At 42.4% G+C, this 18544-nt stretch overlaps 1 protein-coding gene across 1 annotated transcript in view; it reads left to right on the top strand.

Annotated features, from left to right (window-relative positions):
• The window catches only part of LOC142499913 (cytochrome P450 2C42-like), an 83116-nt gene that overhangs the window by 45844 nt on the left and 18728 nt on the right, over positions 1-18544 (top strand). Inside the window, exon 5 of the mRNA XM_075609968.1 lies at positions 3499-3640. Coding sequence (XP_075466083.1) covers positions 3499-3640 — 142 coding nt within the window. The remainder of the gene's footprint in view (positions 1-3498; positions 3641-18544) is intronic.

The raw sequence follows: 18544 nt of genomic DNA, 5'->3' as shown, positions 1-18544 counted from the left end.
GTTGTTTTTATTTTTATACAAGGGTCACAATATCACCAATTACTTTATTACCACTTATGAGCGCAGATTATTTTTTTCCACCTTCTTCAGGCCACTCCTCTGTCACTCCTCTTCCCCTGATTGGTCCAAGCCCCCTATTTAGTCCCCCATCACAATTTCCTCTTTGCTCTGCATAACTTCTGTACCTTGGTGCTGTCTGCTGTTGCCTGGCCTCTCTTGTCTTACGGTGTCCGTTCCTGTCCCTGGAAATACTGCAGACCTACCCTTTGGACTTTGCTTTGGACTTTCTACGCTGCAGACTTCTACAACCCATGGACACGGCTCATGGACAATCAACTACGCTGCTCTCTCCAATCCACGACCATTGGCTTACGAACTTTACCCTTCTTCGCCGGAGCTGTCAAGTACGGTATCATTTCTATTTTTGTTTACCCGGACCATCTACGCTACTTCCACACTCCGCCGTGCCCCCATTTCCTGTTAGGTGTGTGGTATTACTCCTTTCCACCTCAGTCCCAGGCTTTCGTCTGGCTTGTGGGCAGGCCGAGCGTTACAACACGTAGTTGACAGGTGACAGCTGGAAACCTTTTTTTTTTACATGCAAGCTTGCTGGTATCTGTACGTGAAATCTTGCTCAGGCTGCAGGTATTAAGGCGGGGACAGATAGCAAGGGTTGCCGGTCACCAGGTTTTCACTGACGGTCGGACCGTTATTGTAAGCCGGTGCTGGCGCTGGCGCCAGAGCTGTGCCATTTCTGGCCTGGGACTGACGAATCTTAGTTGGTTTTACCATGACCTTTCGCCTTTTGAAGTCTCCATGATCAAAGATACTGGAAACATCTGGCACAACACACCAATACCTTCCTCTAACTCCGGGTGCAGGATCAATACGAAAAAAAACACGTATCGATACATAACTTTTTCCTTATTGCACGCTTCCACACATGAGCATCCGGTGAAAATTTGTCAAATACATAATTTTCGATAAAATATTGATAAATTTGACCAACTGTGGCCATCATATCGTCTGCTGCATTAATTGCGGACCATATTAAATAAGCGTATGTTATTTCGGGATTTTTGAACACGTACTGCGGCGGTGTACTCATCTCGGAGCTGTCTAAACAATAGAACACCAGACACTGTGCATTGAGTTTTTAATATGAAACGCCTACATTGATACAGTATTGTAACTTCTTATGTTCCAAGGTCAATTCACAATGGACCACTGTGGTATTTTTTAAGCACCTGCAAGTCGACACGTTACTGTAGCACATGTACTGTACACTGTGGTGTACACATTAGAATTCATTACAATTCATGAATATCTGCCACCTGGCGGATACGCGAAGAATTGCACCCAATTAAATCCGAACCATTATTATTATTAAACAAATCAACCGCGGGTGCTGGGCGGCATGAATGCAGCATGAATACGGCATGAATACGGCATGAACGCGGTGAAGAGCATGGAATTCTGAAAATGCACCCGCTACACCCCCGAAAAGTGTTAAAATAAAAGCTGCCGCGGCTATGTATATATATATATATTTATATGTATATATATGTAATATATATATATATATATATATATATATATATATATATATATATATATGAAGAAAAAAAGCGCAATCCTGTATAGCTACAAAAATCTGGATAATTTATTAAGCAGAAAAGGCTGGCTTGCTGGACAGACAGATACAAACAAACACAATAATGCAAAGTATCACAATATATGACAATAAAACAATTCAAAAGATATCATGTGGAGGAGAAAAAATTATGAAGTGAATCCAAAACATGTCTAATAGATTTATTATGAGGAACTGATAGTTGTAGTAGATGAAATATCACTTAGTATGGTAGTCAGTGACTATAGCAACAATTGGGGAGTGGAGAAAATCCGTATGAGAATCAAGGTGGATATTGAGATAGTATTGGTAGCTGAGGGGTGTCTTCTGTTAGATGGAATAATAAATGTCAGCAAATTAAGCAGCAAGGGGTAAAGGAAAGGTCTCACCAGATATTGTATCCGCGATGACCCCAAGGGGTCTCCGTGATCCTCCGTCAGCTACACCAACGATGCCACGCTGGAGATATCACGTGATGCTGATCCGGGTAACACTGGAGACGCTGTTTAACTTCCTATCAACCAACCTCCACAGCAGCTGTGATTCTTCCATTAGGAAAGTTTAACACCAGGTAAAGTTACTTCTGGTGTATAAACTAGATGCCAGACTCAGCCCCTCAAGCAAAATAATTGCAGCCTTTCACTTTGTTGCGCCGGTATGGACTTGAATATTACTCTCACTCCTCTCACGTTGCTCAGCACTCCTCCCACAATCAGCTGTTGGACATGGATGACGTAGACCCACGCGTTTCGTCAGCTGTTGCGCCGACTTCTTCAAGGGTGTGTGACAATAGTATAGTTAAACCTACCTGCACAATTGCCACTATACATCTTCCTGAACACCTGTTGCCATTTTCCCGCCACTTTGAGGCAGTGAGATAAGGATTTAAGGGGATATATATTTAAATATGTGTGTATATAATAGATACTCCCAAAAAATCGTGGCACTTGTTAACCGATTGTGTGCCCATTCGCACACACATTCATGTGACCGCTCTCCAAAGTGGTCATGTGATCGCACCTTCACTGATGATGGACCGGAAGAGGAGGAATTTTTGGGACGCAGCTACTATGTAATGAGGCACCCAGGGTACCAGAACCCATGATGTAGTAGCTACGTCCCAGAGCACTCAAAGTGTCTGAACAAATGGAAGCAGCTCACAGATTCAACAAGTGTAGAACGAGAGGAAAAGCCAGCAAAACTAGGGCCCCTAGGTGCAGATTGCATAGCAACCACTGCACACAAATAAAACATTGAGAGCCGATTTGTCTGTAACAAAATGGCTTTTCCTCTCTTTGTTTTTCATGAGTGTCCAGCTGTAGCTTTTGTACATTTTTTCATTATCACCATGGTCCGTTTGTACTGGACCGAAATGTTGTTATTTTGGACTGTAAATTCAGTTTTTCACACTTATTGAATCCATGTGCTGTTTCCATTTGTTCAGAGACTACATGTGCACGTGTTATGAAAATAAATTAAAAAAAATACTTCTCCCAAACCAGGTCGTATGAAGAACGACTCAGTACTCCAAGAATATCAATCAAAAAGATTTATAATGAACAAACATCATATCCAATGTTTCGGTTCACTAAAGATGGTGGCTGCTGCAGTAACTTCATAAGCAGAGTTGTCACTTACTGCTCTACTTTTTTAAGTCATGCCCCCTAATAGCGCAATGCAAGGAATTAGGGACACAACTTTCAGAAACAGTGTCATTAATGACAACTCTGCTTCTGAAGAGATTCTGCAGCACTGGCAGACATTAACTATACAAAACACCTCCAACCTACAAGTTGTTTTTTTGAGCCATGTGTGCGTGCGCATGCGCAGAGAGAGATATCCATTGTTTTCTCCCACTCAAACAGGAAAAACAGAATCCTGACACAGAATTCACCATGCCCAACTTGCTATGTAGCACTGCTCAGATCATCTATGCTGCTTCCGATACCACCAGTACAACTCTGACTTATGGATTCCTTCTACTGCTTAGATACCCGGCAATTCAAGGCAAGTAACTTAAGAAGGCACTGCGCACCTTCTCCTATCCCTTAGGGGCAATGTGTTAGTCTGCTGATTGCCAAATTGGGACAATAAAATAAAAATTGTTATATAGTGTTTATAGTGTATGCAGTGCTGTGCATTGAATTTTGCAGTCACAGTGAGTAATGTACCTTCCCTGCAGAGCTTAAAATGTAATATTGGGCTGACCACCAAGCTACTCATAGTCAGCTTTTAGCAAGTGGCACAGGTGGTATTGCACAAGGTGCATGCTTTCAGGAGTGCCACACTCTACCACAGATTCCATTGACTCAATAGAAAGAGCCAACCAGAGAAGTGAAAAATGGGACAAAGAAGGATAGGGCCATAGGGAGGAGTATGGGGTAGGACAGAATCAGGGGAGACCAATCAGAGGCACAGGTCAGGACAGAGGAGAAGAATAGACAAGAGCAAAGAGAGAGGCAGACTAGGGGTACTGAGAGGGGGAGACAGGCAGACAAAAGAGATAGAGAGATGGAGACAGATATGAGGGAGGGAGACTGATGCATGGGAGACACTGAGAGAGACAGATAGACATATGGGGCACAGAGGGAAAGACAAACAGATATGGAGGGAGTACTGAGGGAGAGACAGACATGTGAGAGCACTGAGGGAGAGACAGGCATGAGGTGAGCGCTGAGGGGGAGATACATTGGGGGACAGAGACAAACATGAGGGGGCAGAGAGACAGACATGAGGGACAGACAGACATGAGGGGCACAGAGAGACAGACATGAGTGGCACGTAGAGATAAACATGAGGGGCACAGAGGGAGAGACGGAGGCAAAAAACAGCACCAGTTTTATCACAGAGAACTGTATTAACCTGTATGGGGTTTTGTTTGTGTGTATGCATACACACAGTGGGTTTTTTGTAGGTACAAAGTTGTCAAAATGTAAGATGTATTTGTAACACTCATTCTCCCTCCCCCTATGGGGGATTTGCATACACAGGACGGTATGGTGCTAACCTGCAGGCTCACAGAAGGCTTGAGCCTCCGCTCATAGGAAGCTTGGGGGTGCTAGGTGCAGCGCCTCCATCCCGTGGGATCCCAGCGTAGACGGGATGGCTCCTCATGGGAACATATATATGTATACAGCAAATAGCCACAACACACAATAGCGATTAACAATATTCTTTACTGGCAGGGCCTCTCCAGCTACACAAGCAGTAAGAACACAGTGTCGTTGTTTGCAAACTCACAAACATGGATAATTTTGATAATGAGAAGTTTATTGCAGAGTATGACCATACACATTCAAAAATCTATAAGACTCTCTGCCAGGTAGTGTCCAAACCGCCTTTTTATACATTTTTGATTCCTTTGTTCAAAATAGGTTACCAGGCAGAATATAATACCCACACCTTAATTCTTAAACCAATCACCCTACAGATCATTAAAACTGGCTTAAAAAAGTTCTCTATAGGGACCAGGTACAACCTTACACCAGGAATTTGGACATTACTTCAGACACAGTCGTAAATCTACTGTGAGCAAAACTCACTCACACCCCATTCTTACACACAAAATGGATACAAAAGACATAACAATTCAGACAAAATGGAAACAGAACATTGCATTCAATCCTTCTCAAGAACACCCCCCCAGTCCCCCAGTCCATTTCAGTAATATCAAAAGTATCTTCATTTCAGCAATATTACTTCATCAGTCCCTGCTCCTATACTTTTCGAAATCTTCAGTGAGAAATGTCTAACTTTATTCTCGGAAAACACGGCATCTTGTCCTCGTAGAGGGTATTTCCTTGATGTAACCCTTGGTCCGGATCCTGAATCTCTTGGAGTCTCACCCACTCCATATCCATTCGCAATTGTCTTTCCCTCTCCTGACAAGCATTTATTTGTCATTGGATCACATCAGGAGCGTATTGTTACAGAAAGAGGTTTCTGTCTGTTCTTCATGTATATCATCTTGGAGGATCATTGAGGGAATGACTTGAGCGGTCAGCTTGATGATCAATCCTTTAACGCAAGAGATAACAATGAATATGACAACAAACACACATACACATATAATCAGCCCTTGCACCAGTTTCGCTCCCAGTGATTTAAACCATGTGCCTAGTCCCAAGTCCCAGCTAGATGTTATTTTCAAAGAGTCTTCCAATTTTGCCACTATTTTTTTTAATACCTTGTATATCATGGGTAATATTAGCCATATTGTCAGGTACATAAATACAACACTCTTCTCCCACCATTGCACAAACATTTCTGCTCTTATAGTTACATTATTTTTTACTGTACAGGAACCTGCCTTTCCTGGACTGGGAATAAAATCTCCTGAGCTATTATAAAAATTCTGTAATTGTCAAGTAGTATTAAAAAGATCACAATACATAGTGTAATTGCATTTGATATGCCTACATATATCACAGTCGAGTTTGAGTACATAGACTTGGGCAACCTGAACAAACAAAATAAACCCCTCGCATATCATAACAAAATATTTATTTGCTACTTCATTACTGAATATACAGAAATCCTTGACAGAATAAATACAAATTTCACACATACTATCTCTCTGATCTTTCATTTGATGAGAATATATATACGTATCTTCTAAATAGATATACGGTACTATATTGAGGGGTCTATCTAACTGTAACTTATATAAAACCATTGCCAGTTAAGCTTTTCTATACAAATTGTTATAAACACATTGAATCTTGACCTAGCCTTTAATATTAATAGGTATGAGTATATAACTCACTCCTCTTGCGGCACTTAAAAGTATAGATACACAGATATAACAAAATATAATATTAATAACGAGGGTCACTCTATGTGCTGTCTAACAACAAATTCCTCTCCTCTGCTATCCCCAGCTATCCACACACCTAGATATAATAGAATGTGGAACCCTTTCATATTCGTAAATCTTTAACAAAAAAGAAATTGAATTACACACTGCGCTCAACTAAATACTAGAAAAAGTGGTAGGGAGTGACACCACACCTATCTGTGACTAATCAATAACTGTGATAACAATCCCAACCCAACCCCTTCGGACAATGGGATGGCAGCCTAGCAAATGCAGAAACAAGTCTATCCAATGACTTGCTATACAATAATAGAACAATTAGGTGAAAACCGGGCGCAACAATCACAAAAAGCAAAAAACACAAGTCCAATTGGAATATACCAGTCCCCCTTCGGTGAAAGATAAGGAATGAAAGTCCAAGATAGTTCAAATCTCACTGTCACTTCTTTTCTGTGGGAGTTTCTTAATACTTCATGCTTGCAGGATTCTGGAAGAATAGAATACAGAAAACCATTGCGCAATATCATCTGAGCATTAGGAATATTCTCCCTCAGCTGCTTGCTACTTATAGCAATTATGCAGAAAACAGGTACTGATTGGTATCTTTAATCCTCCAGTCAGGTCACTACAGCTGACGCTGAATCTCTCCACACTCTGCGTTGTTACCGGATCTCTCCTTCAACGCTCAGTGCCTTGGTGGAAGCCAGCACTGCTCCCTGCCCCCTCCTCACACAGGTCACACAAGCAGGGGCTGCACAGCCTGCAAGCATGAAGTATTAAGAAAACCCCACAGAAAAGAAGTGACAGTGAGATTTGAACTATCTTTCCCCCAAGGAGGACTGGTATATTCCAATTGGACTTGTGTTTTTTGCTTTTTGTGATTGTTGCGCCCGGTTTTCACCTAATTGTTCTATTTTCGTAATTCTTTAGTTTAGTTACCAGATAGAAAAAGTAATAATAATAATACAAATAACCTTTAATAATAACCCAACCAGGATCCACTGATATGTAAAGAAGGGGGGATCCTCCGGCGCGATGTCTTACTCAGGTTTCCAGGACACATGCAATATAAACAGACAGAGGGACCACAATCAGGAAGGGTTAAAACACAATGGTATGCTGGAGATATGGTGTTAAGGAAGCACACTTACATCAAAACCTCTATATCCACCTTGAGTATGGTGTGTGTTTCACAGAACAACCTCAGAGAAAGGGGAAAGACAGAGAAAACATAGTATAACACCGTTTTTCTTAAACAAAATTGATTAAAAAGAGACAGTGACGTAGCTGAGGAAGCTTTTAGCGAAACGCGTCTGACGGCTTTTTGGTCCTCGCAAGCCACCATACCCAGGAAGAAAGTTAAATCCCAGCTAGTCAAACATCTTCGTCGAAGCGCATGCGCATGCGCGGACGGCAGACAACGGAAGCAGCAGCAGCAGTGGGGAGTCTGACGACCGGGAGGAAGACCAGGCTGTGCACAAGTCTGGACGGACCACCCGATCCTCACCCGTACCACTGCATTGCCTTCATCATCTACTGGGACAGACTCCACGCGGACACCTAACCATCTGGGAGGCAGTCCAGGCAGAGACTGAAAACTTCACCATTCCATGCCATTTTTTAATGGTCGCTTGTGAGTTGGCAATCTCTTTTTAATCAATTTTGTTTAATAAAAACGGTGTTATACTATGTTTTCTCTGTCTTTCCCCTTTCTCTGAGGTTGTTCTGTGAAACACACACCATACTCAAGGTGGATATAGAGGTTTTGATGTAAGTGTGCTTCCTTAACACCATATCTCCAGCATACCATTGTGTTTTAACCCTTCCTGATTGTGGTCCCTCTGTCTGTTTATATTGCATGTGTCCTGGAAACCTGAGTAAGACATCGCGCCGGAGGATCCCCCCTTCTTTACTCTTCTGTAACAATCAAGAGGTTGTTGAATCACCTCTTACAGAGACTCTGGCAGCAGGACTTTACTCCAGAAGGGACTGAACTTTGAACCCATTTTATACGGTTGGCGCAGTTATTTTCTTTTCTTAGGATCCACTGATATGCTTGGTAGTTTCCGGTCAGAATCCTAAACTATATGTTAATATTTAAAATATAAAACATAAAAAATATAAGGTTAGTATACAATAATTCAGCAATAATGAGTATATGAAGATTTAAAGTTCGTATTGTTTTGATTCTTCAAAAATAATACTTGTATAAGTGTCTATTAGTTCTTTAAAAATTTGTGTAAATGTCTTTTGGTTCCTTAAAAACTTGTGTAAATGGGTCCTTGATGGGGAGACCACTTTACAATGAGTCACATAGACCCACGAGGTGAGCTCTGCAACCTTGACAACTGTATTTGGTGTAAGCAATACTTGGTACCGGCCCTTCCACTTGGGCTGCAATGCGTGTTTTCTTTTAAACAATTTAACCATCACCCAGTCTCCGGGTTCGAGTAGGTTCACTTTCAGGTTCTTGAATATAAACTGTACAACTTTGACCTGCAACCTTGACCTGTGCATGGAGAGACTGCAACATTTTTATTAGTTGCATACAATACTTGCTAATTGTTTCATTACAAATAACATGATCCTTAATAATTAGTTCCTTTGAACTACTGATACTTCCTGTAAGTGTCTCATAGGGAGATCATTTGTATTCCCCTGTCACAGTAAATATTATATTATCTATAGCTAGGAATAAATTCCTGTAACAATTTGTTTACCACTGTCTTAGCAAGTCCTGGGGCGGAACAATATTAATTATCCCCCATCTCTGTTCACATATAACCAATATACTATGTGAACAGTATATAATATTAAAAACAATAGCAAGACCAGGAGACTATTGAGTCCTGTCCAAACATGTATGTCATTATGAATAGCCCCCCGTGATTCTCACCAATCAGCTTCATAATACAAAAATTCTGGGAAAGAGAAAAAAAAAAAAGATAGAGAGAGATAGAGAGAGATAGAGAGATAGAGGGCCTTATTCAGAAAGCCTCAATAAGGCCCTTATCGAGCACTTATCGCCCAAAATGGGCACTCGTATTCAGAAAGCCTCGATAAGTGCTCGATAATGGCCTGACGTCACGAGATCCAAGATGGCCGGCGTCACATGGTATTTCAGCCAATCAGATTGTGGACTTGGATGGGGTTTCAGGCGGTCACTGCAATCGCCGGGGCATAAAAATAGAAATCCTCACGCAGTAAATAAAATACTTTTATTTACTGCGTGAGGATTTCTATTTTTATGCCCCGGCGATTGCAGTGACCGCCTGAAAACCCCATCTCTGTTATACTTACCTGGGCTGGAGCACGCATCAAAGCACTTCCGGATCAGTGAAGCCTGACGTCAGCTGGTGAGTCAGCTTTGGAACTCTGAAGACTGAACACGGCGTGTCAAGATCGTGAGTACTCCTTCTTCCCCCTGCTGTGGGGTTTTGTTGCTGTGTGTGACGCCGGTTATGTGAGGGCAGTGACGGAGGATTAGGGTGTTTAAGACCGCATATAGTTCCCTTGCAGGGGACACGGCTGCACCAAACTTCTACTTCCCCTTACCACACTCTAGCCCCGTTCCGGAGGTGAGTCACAGATACACAGGACTACTGGTTTCATTTACTTCATGTACCATACACTGGGAGACTGAACGAGAGTGCAATTTTTGAATTATATTCATGGATCTACTGTAGATCATTATATGTGCACAATTTTGGCAGCAACGGTTTATCTTGGAGTTTCTCTGGGACATTTCTACTTCAGATTGTGGACTTGGTTACCTCGATCTGATTGGCTGAAATACCATGTGACGCCGGCTTCGTGACGTCATATTAAAGGCAAATGAAGCACAGCCATTCTGATTGGCTGGCATCATTCCCTTTAAGTGACGTCATGTAAAAAAAAAAAAATTAAAGTCGGAATATGGTTTTAACAGCCAATCAGATGGCTGATAACCATTTTGAGGCTAAATGTGACATCACAAGCCCTATTTAAGGCCGTGACGCCTCATTTGAGCCCAAGAAGCCGACGAGACAGCATCGGCTGGGATTTAACATGTGGTTTTGTGGATTGACAGATGAAGAAAGAAGATAAAGAAGAACAAGAAATGGTTACAGATGAAGATAGAAGACGGTGAGTAAAGAAAGAAAAAAGAAGATTGGGGTACCTGAGCCAGATCCTGATGGCGGATGTCAGCGGATGCTGTTGGAGGCCTTCAAGGTACGTGAGCTTCCTGTTAGCCCGGGAGTCGGAGGGGCCACCGCTTCTAATGGTAAGTTAGATATTCAATAAATGTCTCTTTTTACAGGTTTATTCTTTGGATGTGTTTTTTTTTATTTTTTGTGGTAGGCACATTGACTGATAATATATTAATCTGTACCTCTTTAGGGTACAGATTAATACATTATTATGTCAATATTTGGGGGGCATTTCTCGCTTGTTATTGCAGTTAATGATGTGGCTGTGATTGTTTGTTTATGGTTAATGTAATAAAAGTTTTGCGATTGGTGTTCGCTTGTACTTAATGTTATATTATGTTAGCTCATGTGTTTTATGGATACTTCAAAGATTGTTTTAATGTATTTATTTGTCTTTTCATGGTTAAGTTAATAAATGTTGGTTTAATTCATTGTTTGCATTGGTTTGTGTTACTATTCATTTTGAGTTGCTTTCGTAATTAATTGTTTAGATTGGATAATGGATTAATTAATTCAATGTTGATGTTGCTATTGATTGTATTGATTGGATTAGCTGGCTACTGTTTGTATTTATTGAATTGTCTTTTTTGGTAGTTTAGTTAGCTTTTCTAATTGTGTGTCTTATGTATTACTGTATTGTTATTAGGGTGCCCATTGAGTGCTATAGAGGCTTATCATGCCCATATTATTATTATATGGGTATGATGTACCACTATACAAATAAATGGGTATAGGGTGGGTATAGTCAGTCTGGGGTGGGTGCTTAGGCCTCCCGGGTCAGGGTCGGTTAACCCCTTAATGACTATAGCGGTTAGGAACCGCTAAGGTGATTAAGGGGTTAGGGGCCATTAGAATGTATTCATTTTTTATCTATGCTTTCTGGCAACGGAGGACAGAGGGACCTGCTGTTGTGGTAAGTATAACTGTATTTATTTATTTTATTTATGTATGCTAATGCAGTGTTGGTTTTATATCTGGGGACCCCCTGCTTCCCGAGATACCGGCCTCTTTATGGGGTGCCAGAATCCCTCTGCATTGAAATGTCCCGCGTCACGTGACCGGGACATTTCCTTGCATAGGAGATACCGGCACCCCATAAAGGTGCCTGTATCTCGGGAAGCAGGGGGTCCCCGGACATAAAACCAACGTGGTTCAGCTCCGGAGACCCCCTGCACATCTACACTATTAAAGAAATATATATTTAAATAAATACATTTCGGGCGACATTTCAGCTGGGAGTGGCGGGTCTCTCAGAGCCGCTCCCTCTGCAGCAGAAATGAATCGCCGGTTCGGGCCTTTTCAGATGCTCGATGCTCTCGCTGGCAGCAACTCGCCCGTGTGTTTGGAATTTTGCTACCACTGGTATTCGAGCATTTCTGAATACCGTGATAGCAAAGCCCCAAAAAAAGCCATTTTAAATTCCCTGGCGAATTTTTTTTTGAACGTTCTCTGAATGAGGCCCAGAGAGAGATAGAGAGATAGGGCCTCATTCAGAAAGTGTTCATAAGCCACTTATCAAGCACTTATCACCCAAAATGCCTACTGCTATTCAGTGAGCAGTGATAAGTGGGTGATAAAAGACTGAATTGCTCAAAAAAAATTGGTCATAAAAAAAATCACTGAGGCAGCGGTGATAAGCCACTTATCACCACTTTTTGGCATGTTCATAAACTCGTGCAATTCTAGTAGCAGTGATTTGGCTATGAACGCCTATCACCCCTCTAGAATGGTGATTTTATCACAAAATTCTCACGCCAGAAAAAGTTGGCTTAAAGGTGTTGGAGACCTGCAGAGAAGCGGCGAGATGGGACTTAGAAAAAAAATGCATTTTTCCTGCATAGGATTGATGCCGGGAATCTCTGGAGCTGATATCCCTTAATATTAGCACCAGAGACCCCTGGCATGAATCCTGTGCAATAAAAATGCATTTACAGTAAACTTCATTACCGTAGCGGAAAGCCTCAGGGACCCCCTAGTTCCTTAGATACAGGCCCCGTTATGGGGGGCCAGTATCTCCTATGCATTTAAATGTCCGCGTCCGTGACCATGGGAATAAAATGCATAGGAGATACCGGCACCCCATAACGGGGCCTGTATCTCGGGAAGTAGGGGGTCCCTGAGACTGAAACCAATGCGGTTCAGCTCAGGAGACCCCCTGCTCATCTAAACTATTAACAAAATTTAAATTTATACACATAAATTTTGGGCAAGATTTGCACAGGGAGAGAAGGCTCTCTCAGAGCAGCTCTCTCGGCAGCAGATACAACTCGCCGGGTAAGGCCTTTTCAGAGGGTCGTTCATCAGATCACCGGCTTATCACCCGTTTTGTGAATTTTTCTATGACAGGTAATGAAGGCTTTCTGAATACCGTGATAGCAACGCTCATAAAAAGGGTGATTTAAATGGTCCGGTGATTTTTTTTATGAACCTTCTCTGAATGAGGCCCATAGAGAGATAGAGATATGCATATGCTGTAGGCAGGATCCCCTGGTCTGTCCCCTCTCAGGGACACGTAATTATACTTTGAGCAGTTGCTCCATGCATATTAATTGACACTGTGTTTGTAATGCTTAGGATGAGTGTGTTTTCATATCATACAACTTCTGGATTGTGCTGAACCTAGTCTTTCATCCACAACTTTGATTGTTGTATAGCTGTGCTGAGCTTTCTATGGATAACTTAATATATCTCTAGGCGGACGCTCACAGAGGTATGCAAGGGAGACTGGTTATGGTGAAATTAAATAAGGCTTTTATTGCGCCTGTTTCCTTAACATCAGGAAACCATCCAAACAAGGGGTCAAACAAAGCTTCTATTCACTTGGGAGTATTTCTAGTGAAATCTATGCAGTCCACACCTCCTTTTAGATAAGCATATCTCCAAGCCCCAAACATATATCATGAAATGAGCAGATATAAAAAGTCTTATAAAGGAAAGTCTTATCTGTTCCTTGTAGTTGGAGGGAAAGTCTTCTCTATTCCTGGGTTTTTGCCTTTTCCTCAGGCGATATCAGGATTCAGGTTCAGAAGTGTTTTCCCCTGTGTCTTGCAAGCAGCCTCTTCTGGTAGACTCAAGACGTCTGTCCCCATGTCAGTCTCACAAGGTGTGAGACAGGAACAATCTCCCTTTCTGTTTCAAGGGCAGGCTTTTCTAAGCAACCTAATCAGGCAGGTGGTGTTTGTTAATTGACTACCTGCAGTTAACCACCACACTGCAGGATTAGAGGCATATTTACTGAACAGGGATAACTCCCCTGTTACATACCTCCCCTGTTTGTGGGAAGCTCGGGCTTGCCACGGCCAAAGCCCATCCTTCCACTCTCATTCTAGATATCTCTGTGACTTGAATGAGAGTGGATGGAGGAAGAGAACCCTCAGTCCCGCTGGGATCAGAGCCCTTTCTCCAGTTCATTTGTGTCTCCTCCTGAAGGTGCTTGAGATCAGCACTCCTCAGTCGCTCGAGGAGGACTTTTTCTAAGTATAGTCTTTTTGCTACGTGCACGGTCATGAGATTTCCCTCGCGTCGGGTGCTCGTCTTATTGTAGGCCGACTGTATGGCAGCAGTTGCAGAGCATTTAAAAACAGCCCTTTGAGTTTTCCGCTCTTGAAGCTGTCTCTCTGCACTTTTCCAACTCAATGGATTTGCTTCAGCCTCTTTGGGATTAAGTTGCAATTCCACATCCACTTCCAGAGAATGTCCCATCTTTTCAGCTTCATCAGCTAAGGATTCTTCTGGTTTTGATTCAGCACGTGTACCTTCTTTTATTACCTGTTGGGTGGCTGAAGGTTTTGCTAGTGCTTGTTTAGGTGGTTCAAATTTTGCAACCTTGTCTTTCAGACGAGCGGTATTCCCAGCTCTCAGTGTACCCTTATCTTCATGGGTTTTTGTGGCTGTGGAATACTGACGCTTAGTCAGGGTCAATACTTGTCCTTGTAGAACTGTAATCTAATCCACGAGAGATCCCTGTTTTTTGAGTGCGCCTTGCAAGTCTCTTCTCAGGGAATTTATCTGTACACTTTGTTTTTTCTGAGCTTGCTTCCACATTTTCACTGCATTGTGAAGCACTATGAATTTCTTTGCTTGGGCCACAGTTACTTGTTTCAGTTTCTGGACTCTTGTGCTCCCTTTTGTGCCAAGTCACCTTGGTTCTAAGCTTGGCCTTTAGCGATGCTTTGGTGATGCTCAGGGTAGTCTTCAGTTTATCAGGCTGCTTTGCGGGGACATCCTGGGTAATCAGACGTTCCAGCAGCACTTGTATTTCTTTAACAGCCTGCAGATTGTCTTCCTGCAGAGTTCACTGCTTCTCCTCGGACATCTGAAGGTGCGCACACTTGCAGTTGGTTCTGAAGTCGGTGCTCTGCTTCAAACTTCTCACCTTCCAACAGTCTATTTATTTCCTTAAGCTCGTGCAGCTTTTCATTCTTCTCCTTGTCTTCGTCTGTCAAATGAAAATGTTCTTCTTCCAGTTTTAAGTTCTCTTTTTAATCTTACATTTTCTCCTTTTTCATTCTCTGTACTATTCAGGGCCTCCTTGCAGTCCTCCTTCCATTTACACACCTCTGCTTTGAGAATGACAGTCTCCTGGCGTGAGACTTCCTTCTCTAGGTTGAGGGTCTGAAGCTCCTTCTGGGAGACTTTGAGATCCATATTAAGATTGACAATCGTTTCTTTAGAAATGTCTAGCTCCTCAGTGAGAGTGTGTAGTTCCTTTCTGGAAACTTCCAGGTCTGCGCGGCAGCTGTTGGTCTCGTGATGTGAGGCATCCAGTGCTCTGCGGAGTGTCTGTACCTCTTTCCGAGATACGTCCACCTCTGTCCAGACATTGTTGACCTCCTGTTGTGAGGCATTCAGCTCTACGCGAAGAGTGTGAACCTCTTGCTGAAAGACTGTCATTTGCTTTAGTGCCTCCTCATACTTCCGCTTCAGCTTAGTCATCATTTTATCAGATTGGCTTTGCTTTTCATCCATGGCAGAAACAGTTGCGTTTGCAGTATCTAGCTCAGTCTTGAGATCGTCCAATTCTGTTCCAGATTCAGAGTACATTGCGAGCACCGTCTTCTGTAACTCAGCATTATCTTCTCTCTCAAGTTTCAATTGTTCCCGAAGTAGATCACAGTCACGCCTGGAAATTTTCAGGGCGTCTTCAGGGCTGGTCAAGGGATCGTCACTCACTGGTTCCGGCTCCGCTTCCCTGGGATGATTGATTGAGGGTTCCTCACTGTTGGCACCGGACAGACACTTCTTGGGGTACACAACATCTGCCTTGGGCCCTCTGGATATTCGGTTATCCGCGGTACGAATTCTCCATTTTCTCTAGGCTGCAGGGCATCTCGGTCCCCCTTTTTCTCCACAGTATCTGTGGACGTGTATGTTCCTTCCACGGTAAGTGAAGAACTGCTTTTCTTTTTTTGCCTTTTTGTTTTGGATGACACCGTCCCCTCAGGGATACTGGGGTCTCCATCTTGCTTTGAAATTTTAGCAGCGTCACTGGATCCACCCGGCTTTTCTTGCAACTGTAATAGCTGACAGAAATATTCGGTGATCCACTGCTCCCGCTCTTTCTCCTGGTGATCATATTCGTCATCATAGGGAGCGGTCTTTTCGGTTCATGCCGAGTTCAGGCACCCTCACCATTCTTGGGGTGTTTTGTGGGTGTGACTCGGTTCGGCTTCCCCCGTAAGAGATGTCTTCCTCTTTATTGGACTGGAAGGGCCACTCTTCTGTGGGGTAGGGTTCATTACAGGAATGCTGCATCTTGTCCTCCATTTTGGGGCTATCAGGTGTCATTTTCTTCCTGACCTCAGGAGGCGCTATTGCAGCTGTTGCCACTGTATTTGCTAGAACCCCCAATTGTGGTAATCCTACAGGTGGGCATATTTTGCTTGTAGAGGTCGTAGCTCTCACAGGCATCTCTGTAGGCTTTTTCTCTCTTTGGTAAGTTTTACAATATCGTCAGTACTGTGCACGCATTTTCTCTCATCAAGTATACAGGATGTGCAGTTGCTAGGTGAAAACGTCTATTTGCTTTACACCATTTACTTGCTAGGTGCAATCTCTCTGCTTCAGCCAAATAATGTGGTTTTCTGCTTGAGTTCAGTCTCAACTTTGGGTATTATGACATTCACTTTTCACACTTTGGGATACCTTTTACATAGCTCAGCAATTCCTTTTCCCCAGTAGGGCAATTTTACCCTCAGCACTTGTTTACTGAAAATTCCCCTGCTTCAGCACTGTCTTGCATCAATTTTCACACTTTTCTGCATATACTCCGTTCACAGCTGGTAGTCCTATGTGGTGTGGCAGCCTTTATTTGCAGAATCAGTACCGCTCGTGGGTCACCATCTGTATTCACTGCTTCAGCGAAACATTTGAAAACAACAAATGCCTATCCCTTTTAAGGGTTAACTGACTTCTTGAACCCTGACTACGGCTTGAAGGCAAAACCCCTATTTCAATGACCATATTACACTTTATTGTGATAGGCAAATAAGGTTTACCTGATTCAACAGTCTCTCTCTCTCTCCTCTTTGGATTGAGAAAAAGAGTCCATCTGCGGTTTTGTGAGTTTCAGTGCAGTGTAGATTTCCTGCCTGGGTGTGTCTCTATAACTCTGATCTCTGCTGCATGTGATTGTTTATGTTGCTCAGGCTGTTTGTAGGCAAAATGCGCAAAAAAAATAATTTCACAGGCAGAATCTCCAGGTCTTTTCTAACTTCAAGGACCCCTCTCGTCCCACTTCTGACGACCATATGTAGGCAGACGCTCACAGAGGTATGCAAGGGAGACTGGTTATGGTGAAATTAAATAAGGCTTTTATTGCGCCTGTTTCCTTAACATCAAGAAACCATCAAAACAAGGGGTCAAACAAAGCTTCTATTCACCTGGGAGTATTTCTAGTGAAATCTATGCAGTCCACAACTCCTTTTAGATAAGCATGTCTCCCAGCCCCAAACAAATATCATGAAATGAGCAGATATAAAAAGTCTTATAAAGGAAAGTCTTATCTGTTCCTTGTAGTTGGAGGGAAAGTCTTCTCTGTTCTTGGGTTGTTGCCTTTTCCTCAGGTGATATCAGGATTCAGGTTCAGAAGTGTTTTCCCCTGTGTCTTGCAAGCAGCCTCTTCTGGTAGACTCAAGACGTCTGTCCCCATGCTCTGTCTCACAAGTTGTGAGACAGGAACAATCTCCCTTTCTGTTATCCTGCTTGCCTCTATCCCCAAAAGCAGCACTCTAAATATACCACAAAATAACTGATAACATAATACCAAAAGACCAGGAAACTAAAGTCAGAATAGAAAATGAATAGATTTTAATAGTGAGCAAAAAGAACACTAACATTTAAAAACATATACACACTAAGGGCAGCAAAAAATACAAAAAGACTGTGACTGACTAAAATTTACAAAAATCAATAATGCTGAAAAATAAATCAAAAGCAAAAAATGTGTCTGCACAATGAGCCTGATAACTATATAAAGCGACACAAAGAAAGCTGAATATTTCAAAATACCCCTGGTAAAGACCTAAGCTAAAAAGGTAGATAACTAAGCTAAGGCATAAAGAAAGGTATGGCATAAATAAACCTATACACAAAAATGATGTACATAAGAAAAATAATAACTTAAACCAAGGGGGAGGCACAGGGGAGACAAAATGAAACAAAGACTTAAACCCGGAACAGCAATACAAAATATCAAAATCAACAAAAGATGCATACAATGCCTGTGGTGGCTGCACAAAAGCAAGTAAGACACAAAAAGCCAGTGGTTTTTGCACAAAAGAAACAACCTAGAGTAAGGGTTCCATAGGAGATAATGACTCCAGATAGCAGAGAAAATGATACTCAGCTGCCATATAGTGATGATGGAGTCAGTCCCACGGAGTTAAACTCCAGGATGTGTGGAAA

The sequence above is a fragment of the Ascaphus truei genome, chromosome 7 (assembly GCF_040206685.1).
Source record: "Ascaphus truei isolate aAscTru1 chromosome 7, aAscTru1.hap1, whole genome shotgun sequence".
Lineage (NCBI taxonomy): Eukaryota > Metazoa > Chordata > Amphibia > Anura > Ascaphidae > Ascaphus > Ascaphus truei.
Note: the sequence above shows the minus strand (reverse complement) of the source record. Positions and strands in the feature narration are given on the sequence as shown.